At 49.5% G+C, this 8809-nt stretch overlaps 1 protein-coding gene across 1 annotated transcript; it reads right to left on the reverse strand.

Annotated features, from left to right (window-relative positions):
* Positions 1 to 1418: 1418 nt before the first annotated feature.
* On the reverse strand, positions 1419 to 8384 carry FGF3 (fibroblast growth factor 3). The gene is made up of 3 exons (XM_064660087.1): positions 7457 to 8384; positions 5421 to 5524; positions 1419 to 2242 (listed from the first exon to the last, which is right to left on the reverse strand). Exons 1-3 carry the CDS (start codon positions 7704 to 7706, stop codon positions 1910 to 1912), a joined length of 687 nt encoding a protein of 228 aa, XP_064516157.1. The 5' UTR covers positions 7707 to 8384; the 3' UTR covers positions 1419 to 1909.
* Positions 8385 to 8809: the final 425 nt, after the last annotated feature.

Here is an 8809-nt window from a genome sequence, read left to right on the forward strand (position 1 = left end):
GTGAAACAGGGAGCTGAGAGAGTCAACAATGTGTCCCCAAAACTTAATTTTCTTCGCTGACATGACCAACTTTCAGAAGGTTCCTTGAACCCTACGGTAGAAAATCTCCGTTCTTCTGTTTCTTTTTCAGTCTCAACGTGTCCTCTTTGCACAGCTTTTACAGTGGCTCCTGCCAGGATACTGCCTGATTACTTCTGTGACTATCCCATCACTATTTTCAGCTATTTTGTAAAAGCAAGAAAATTTGGGAACATGGTTCATGGTTTTCTCTACCCTTCTTTAAACCTGGGTGTATTCTGTGTGCACCATTATTTAATGTACCTCATTTAAGTGTCTCTTTACATCATTTCAGTATAAAGGAGAACAGAGACCAAGGAACTTTTGACTGTCTTATTCAAACATAGTTTCCTTCTTTGTTAGAATATTACAGAAAGGATACAAGGGTGGAAGAAATGAGATACTATTTGGTATAAAGGCCCCTTTCTGGTTTTACCTTTATAGGGATGTAACCAGTGCTAAACCTATAACCACTAGGCTTAGTCAATGCCTGTGGACTCATCTTACTGCTCTCTCTCACAGATTTAACCTCTTAATGAATGGAAAATTCTCACTGCCTAATTTTAAAGGAGCATATTTAAATGAGCTCATTCAATAGCAGCCCACAAGAAGACCTTTGTCTCAGTATGACCAGAAATGGGATTTGCACCTGTTTCTATATAATGTCAAATTTAACTTACAGCTCTTTTGTTAGATTCAGGTTGAATCTAAATCTTTGTACTACAATGTCATCTCCTGGATGTCAAGAGAAATTTTTAAAGCTTAACTCCTTGCTCAAAACTGAATTTGTGATGTGGACTCCCCTCAACTTCCAGAATCACAGTAGAAAAGTCATAGAATCGTGGAATGGTTTCGGTTGGAAGGGACCTTAAACACGGCTGGTTCCACCCCCCTGCCATGGGCAGGGACACCTTCCACTAGCCCTGTCCAACCTGGCCTTGGACACTTCCAGGGATGGGGCAGCCACAGCTTCTCTGGGCAACCTGTGCCAGGGCCTCCCCACCCTCACAGGGAAGAACTTTTTCCTAATATCCAACCCAAACCTACTCTCTTTCACATCACATTTGAGTTGTGTTTCAAGAGAGGATCCAACAATTGGTAAACAGCTTTATATTGCTAAACCTGGGCCAATGCAAATGCCACTTTACCAACATTCATTCATTCAAGTGACATGGTCAGCCGTCTTGGGGTTTTAATTAAACAAATTCAAGAATAATCTAGTAATGTGTAGCTCTGTTGCAATGTCTGAAGGAGCTTACAGGCTTACTTTTCTTGGACAGTCTTGGAAAAAGTGTAATTGATAATGGCTGATCATGAAATAAAAATAAGTACACATAAGTTAAAAAAAAAAAACTGTCGGTTTTCTAACTCCTGTATTAAATAAAAGTAAGGATGTAGCTTCTTCTGGCCAAAAGAGCCCTGAAAGTGCTATACCTTCTCTGTGGACACAAATTTGGCAGGTGTAAAATACTCCCATGCTCTGGAAGGACAGGACCACTGAGCACCTGTGGCAAGTTGGAATGAAAATACTTGAAATGAAAGTCATATATATATATATATAATTTTTTTTTTTTTTTAGAAAAGAAAATGTGAAAGCCATTGACAAAATTATTACATCCAACTAATTTACATTTGAACGTGCCTCAGTTCACCTCACATCTCTTTTACCACGGGTGCTAATCCTACAACGACTAAAAGTAAGGGATGTGATTTTCAGTTCTAATCACGCAGCGTAATAAAAACTGTCCGTGTTCACGCCTGTCGTACCATCACAGCTGTTAGTTCTTTTTAGCAGTGTTTTGAAGACTCCCAGTCACTTCCATCCCCAGCACAAGCTCTCCCCCCCACCCCATCAGTGTCCTCTCCTCCTCCGCTGGTTCTTGCTCGGGGCCCTCAGGAGGCTCTCCCGGTACTTCCCATTGGTGTGGAACAGTCGGACCATCTCATGGTCTTTGTTGTCCAGCACTCTGGGCAGAAAGAGGGAGGATTTCTGTGTCCTGCGGGTTTTAAAGCCCCTCCTGGGTCGCCCTTTGCCGTTGACGGAGACGTACCAGAGTCTCTCGGCGCCGGCTTTGCGCTTGGTGCCGGCCCTGCTGGGCACGGTCCGGTAGAGACGGGACGCGTAGGTGTTGTACCCCAGCTCGTGGATCCTCTCCACAAACTCGCACTCCGAGTTGTAGTTTTCCTGCGGAGGAAAAAAAAGACGACAAAATCTTAGGCGAGACCCTACTCAGTGTTTAGGATCAGGACACGCTGATGAGAAAACCTCGGGCTGGCGGGGCGAAAGGCGAGCGCGAGAGAAGCTCCCTGGTACAAGGTGCTCCCCTTGTCTTCAGCAGTGTGGGCACACTCTGTGGATCAGAGACAGGCAGAGGCCCAAAACTACACTGAAACCAAAAAAAAAAATGACATATGAATAGGAATGAACTGCGAGCAGCTGATTGTTCAGCTGCAATATTTTTCGTGTGTGTGCTTATGAGTTTAATGCTGCTGTGACCAGGTGATTTCATTGCTGCTTATCAACCTTTCCCTTCTATCAAAAAGGTAAAATGCTATAGCTTAATATAAAATGTGGCTCTTCCATTGGTATATTAGGCATTAGATACACGTGCATGTCTGTTACATCCAGTTTGCTTTGGATATTTGAGCAGTAAACCACAGATTCATGGAGCTTCTTTGCTTCAGCATAACAAAATGAAAGCACTGTCTGCCCACCAGCACATTCCTCCAAAATTCCAGGCTGTTCCTCTATCATAAACTGTAAGGGAGAACATGCACCCATCCCAGATGCCCACATGATCTGTCCAAATTTGCCCCTTTTCATCTGGCCCTTAACTGAGAGAAAACTGTGCAAGAGCCTGGCACGAGGAACTCCTTCCTTCTTCCTCCCCAGGAGCAGCACAAAGGACCTCCCACACTGTACATCTTTTCTTAACTGCAAGACCATCTTTGCTGTACCTGTGTGATTAAGATTTCGGTATCTAACCTGTGTGAAGCACAGAGGCAGAAGGGAACTGTTACCGTGGTCTTTACAGAGGTATTTTATTTTGCACTGCTTCCCTGGAGGACATGGAAAAGGCACAGGTAGCCAGGCTGGGGCCAGAAAAGCCATAGACCCCACTGACAACATGTCTCTGATGCTGTTCACTCACCAGAGATGCTGCTGGGCGTTTAACAAGATTTTAAAAGGCTCCACATGTCTCAGCTTCCCAGCTGTAGAACGGAAGCGCCTTTCCTTGCAGGGACAAGGTTTTCATGTGCTGTGGTGCTGGAGTCCACACAGCCACCAGATGGAAGTGGATTTGTCCTGCTGTCTGCCCCCCTTCTGCTTGCAGAGGGTTTTATCCCAGAGGATAAATCTAGAGGATTATCACGATCTGCCAAGGACACAAAGGAATTCTGCAGACCCAAGAAACTCGTTTCATTGACACGGGAAAATTGGTGAAGCAAGGGATAACAGGGTTATTCCAATACTACTTGATAAAACACTCCCTGTATAATTATCCCTGAATTAGTGAGTCTTATTCAAAGCAGGGGCCTGGCACAGGGTCTTGGACCAGCGATATCAGTAAAGTTGTTGGACAGTTTTCTCTAGGCAAGCAAAGACAGGGAGTTTCCCCTGAGCTGAGCCCTCACCCCTCACTGCTTCTGTGAAAAAAAGCTGGAGCAAAAAAGCTTTTCCTGGATTGTCCCTGCAGCTCTGAAACACAAGTCTGAAACAGTCTCTCTCAAACTACAGCTGGAAGTGCAAAAATTTTCTTTCCTAGTTATACAGAAACCTTTCACAGTTGATACTCTTTGGCTGAAGAAACTTAAGGATGGCCTGATGCTCCTTAAATTAGAAAGGGAGAAAAGGAGTCTCAGAGCTATCCTGCTCTAGGCTTTTTTCCACTTCAGGAGAGAAGCTTTTTGCTCAGAATTTGTTTAGTCCTATTTTAATGCACTATAATTAATCTGAAGGGAAAAAATACACCTATTTTGAAGAAGAAAGAGAGAAAGCTGAGAAAGACCTTGGAAAAAATCATCCTTCCCAATAATTTCTTTGAGACAGATGCTGGCTCTGAACTGATGGAGGAGCTCCATTGAAAAGATGCCCATTTTAATCAGAAGTGGCACAGAATCACAGAAGTGGCACAGCAGAGCTGCTATGTCCTCATTCCTCTCTGGTTGCATTTTCCATTGCCAAAATTGTTTGTGATCTGCTTCTCTGCACCAGCAAAGAACCATCATCTTTGCACACAGGCCCTTTATCAGTGAGCATCACGTGAGACACATTACAGAAGATGGGTTGTAAACATTGCCAGAACATTCTTGAAAAGGTGGAGTAAAATGTGTTAAACTGGGGAGAAAACAGAGGTGATTGTATTACCTGAGCTGCTTTCACAAGGGAAAAGCTCACACTGCTCAGGGACGCTGTTCAAACCAGCAGAATTACATCTAATGTCTAGTTAAAGGAAGCAAATCTCACTCAAGCCACATTTGCCACCTTCTAATCTGGGATTCCTGAAGACACTGCACAGTGTGGCTGTTATGCAGTTAAGAGAACACAAGATTGCTTGGGATGTAATCAAAGACAATGGATGAAACCCAAATAGGTAGATAATGTGTATAGTACACACTGACAAACGGGCATTAGTTTGTGAAGAAGTCTAAGCTGAAGTGTTTTGTTCACTGAGGGGAAATATTGTCTAGGCTGAAAAGGCACTAATATCATCACAACCCATATTTTATCTCACAGATCAGGGCTCAAAATTAGGTCAAAGGAGTAAAATAAGGTGTTTATTTTCACCTTTATCTTCTTGCACCTTCTCGTGCTTCCTTTTAGTAGCTATAGCCCTGCCTTTTAGTACCCTTAAATCCTTTCACTGCTTAACCAAGTGCTCTGTGCAAAGAAACCCCCAGCAGGAGGCTGCTTTCCTGGAACATAAATGCTCAGTTACTCCTGGATATTCTTTACCTGACATGTATATCCTCTGCCAGTGTCCAAGATCCACATCAAACATCAGCAGAGACAATTCTGAACAGGGGTGGATGTTCTGCACTGCAAGAGTTGGCTCACGAAGTCTTTATCAGTGCACCCAAGTGCCCAGAACTTTGGCCATGTAAAATATCTTTGCCAAATACATTCTTTGGAAGTACAAGGAATTACATTCCATGTACCTTTGGCTTTACAGGCAGTAAGAAAGTAAAACCACATCTTCTTTTAATCCTTTTAAGAATATGCTGATCAGTCAGTTGCCTGCAACAATTCCAGACAAAACCCCGTCATAATGTTACTCTTTTCTCTAGAAATGCTTATTTATGAGAAATCAGTGCTCCCCAGAGGAAATGACAGGCATATGCCAGACTCGAGTAAAACTTACTGATGCATAAAGTCTGCCCCTTTTGTTCATGGCCAGGTATCTGCCAGAGAACAAGCCCTTGATGGCAACGATTCCAACGTCCACAGCGGTTATTTCCAGAATACCTAGAAACAGAAACAGTTAGGAGATATGTTATGGCTCAGGTGTCATTTTTTTTTCAGATACACCTGCATGACTGCTTACCTGCAGAGTATGATTTCACAGTTCTCCCTAGCTCACATCAAAATCCCAGTGCAATCACGGGAATGAAATTACTGTTATTTTGAAACAGCGGAAAGCAGCGATGGCGTGGGAATTGTTTGAGACAATCCCCAGATGTCTGATTGAGATTGAACTCTATCAAAAATGAAAAAGATCTGACACTGAACTAGAGGCTCACTTAATCCCATATGTATATAAAAAAAGTTTAAGTCCTCTTCAACGCCTAGGAACACAAGAGCTCTTGACTTACTGAAACCAGTCACAAAGCTGCCCCGTTTCAGGACAAAGCCCTTGCTGAGGTCTCCAGAGGGTAAAACAGAGTGAGTCAGCTGTATTTTAGAGCCATGTACATAATCATGAAAGGAACTTGTCACTTAAGAGGTCAGTGTAGCCCTCCAGAAAAGAACTGTATGACTATCTGAGACAAATTAAAAGGAAGGGGGTTTTCAGGCCATCAAAGATGGGATCTCCAGCACAGCAAGTGTCATAGGCAAGGCTGGTGCACTACCTGCCATGATATTTATGTCCAGCCAAAGGTGCCAGGACACTGCTGGAGGCACAAATGGCTCCAAAGATGTTGTATGTTCATGGCTCTCTCCAGCTGGCTCACTCAAACCCTGCTCTCAGTTCTCCAGCCACGACCTGATGGCTCAGTACTTCCTACGAGTGTTTGGAGGCAAGAGGTGACCCCTGCACCCGAACCCTTGGGCAATGCTCAAGGCAGAGCCGGGGCCTGTCCCTTTTGCAGAGCTGGATTGCTGGCCTGGGAGGGCTGGGCTGGCTTTGGTGCAGCTGTTTTGAATCAGGCACCGGTTCGCTGCTGCAGGAGCCTCCCCCGGGCTTTGACAGCGAGGGGGGGTTTCTCTAGGAAATAGTGGTTTTCCTTTATGGACTTCAGACAGATCCCTGAGGTCTCCCTATCTTTGTGTGCCATCGCCAGGCGGGATTTACGCTTCCTGGGGCTGCGGGGCCGGGGCAGGGGCCGGGCAGGGTGTGGGGGCGCCCGGGGCTCCCCCCGGGGCAGCGGCGGTGCCGAGCCCCGCTCTCCTCCCTCCGGCCGCCCTCGCACAAACCCCCTCGCTCCCGACGTATCCCCTTTCATCTCAATTACCGCCGATCCCCGGCACATGTCAAAGGGGGCAGATGTGATGTAGCCGGTGGAAGCTCAAGCCCCCCGCGGGAGCCAGGATGGGACGGGATGGGATGTGGGGGAGGCGTGGGCAGCCCACCGCGCGTCGGAAAGGTCCGGGGACTGTGTCCCGGGGAGGTGCGAGGGCACGGGCTGGGCTGCCCAGCGCTCCGGGCTGGGGCAGAGCTGGCGTGGGAAGCTCCCGGCGCAAGGAGGGCAAGTGACAGGTCGGGCGGCTGCGCCGTCCCGGTCCCCGTCGGGGGAACCTCGGCCTTTGGGGGTCCCGCTCTGCCCCGGGGGGACTGAGACCCTCCGCCGCCTGTCGTGTCCCCGCACCCTTCAGGGCTGGCTCGGGGGTCCTCCGCCCAGTTCGGGGGCAGAGGGTGCTGCCAGTTCCCGAGGGACAGACCCTCGGGAGCCGGAGGGTGCGAGGCAGCGGGAAGGGAGCTACAGGCTCCCGAAACGCCGGGGCGAGGTCTCGCCCAGCCCGACGAGGGGAGGGGGCGAAAAGCTCCGATAGCTGGAGGTGCCCCCGGTCCCCTGGACAGCGCGGGGCAGGAGCGGAGGCGGGAGCGGCTCCACCACCGCCCCGTCCGCCCCGTCCAGCGCCCGCTGCCCGCCGGTGCCGGGGCCTCCAGGGACACCCCTCCCCGCCCAGCCCGGCCCGGGGGGACGCGGGACGGGCGAAGGCGCGCCCGGTACTCACTGAAGGCGCTGTTCTTCTCCAGAGTGCCGTTGATCCTGCCGCTGGGGTGGATCTGGAGGTGGTACTTGGTGGCACAGTAGAGCTTCCTGCGCCGGGGCGCTCCCCCGAGGTGCTCGTAGACGCCGCCGCGACCCCCCGCATCCCGGCGCGGCCGGGGGGCGCTCGGGGAGGCTCCGGGCACCCCTGAGGCCCGCCCCGGGCACCACGGCTCCTGCAACAAACTCAGGAACAAGATCCAAGTTATGACCATTGTGGCATGATGGCCGCAGCGCTTGGTCTGCTGGGGAGAGCGAGGCTCGCAGCGAGTGGCACCAGGGGTCCCATCAAAGCCGTCCTGCTCGCAGCACTCCGTAGTTGCCGAGCACACTCTGTTTCGAGCCGTGCAGCATTGGCAAGATTTTATCAAGCCTCGATCCTGCCCTTTTATCTGTCTCAGATTTACTTAAATCAATAGACATCAGCAAAGGCCACCGAAGAGTCCCAGCTGTTTGTATTAGATGGAGCTGCCGTGATCAGCCTTCTCCTTGGGTTTCCAGATAGACAGACGGCATGCGTGAGAGACAGGCAGGAGGAAGGAGGGAGGGAGGGAGAGAGCCGCTGAATTTCTGCAAGAGACTGCGGGGGAAAATAGTTGATCGACGGAGCATAGAAATAAAAGCAGCTTCCTGCAACAATAGCCTGATCTGCGACCAATTGATAAAGAGCAGAGGAGGCAAAAGGTATCAGTCTCGTGTGAACTCCCAGAGTGCAGCGTGGATAAAATTACACAGCATCCCTCTCCCGCCACCCCACACACCGCACACCCCCGCACGGGGGCCGCCCGCCCCGCCGGGAGCCGCGGAGCAGCCGCGGACCCTCCGCCGAGCTCCGCCACCCCCCGCGCAGCCCCCGCGGCCGGGGAGGAGGGGGGGGCTGATGCTCGAAGCAAAACATCTTCAGGAGGTGGCTTTTGGAAGCGCGCAGAGGAGCGGGGGAAAGGGATGCGGGTCCCGGCTCCCCGGGGAGGGGCAGAGCACCCCCGTGGATCTCACCCAGGCGCCGGGGTTTGCTCAAAGTGTGTGTGTGTGTGTGTGTGTGTGTGCCCCCCACCCGCTTTGCCCCCGGTGCCGAGAGCAAACAGTTATTACTAAATCAATCAGTTCACGGTTACAAATAATACGCGTTATTTAGACAGAGCTTTCAAGATTTAATCATTTCTAAATTAACTTAGACAAAGTAGGGCCCGGCAAGTGTTATGATTTACATCCCTAAATGCATTTGCAAGAAGTCGGAGCTAATCCTTTTTCTTAACTCCGGTGCCTGGAAAGTCTCATTAGCTGGAGCAGATCTGCACTCGCTACCATGTCGCTTCAC

This window comes from Pseudopipra pipra, chromosome 6, assembly GCF_036250125.1.
Source record: "Pseudopipra pipra isolate bDixPip1 chromosome 6, bDixPip1.hap1, whole genome shotgun sequence".
Classification (NCBI taxonomy): Eukaryota; Metazoa; Chordata; class Aves; order Passeriformes; family Pipridae; genus Pseudopipra; species Pseudopipra pipra.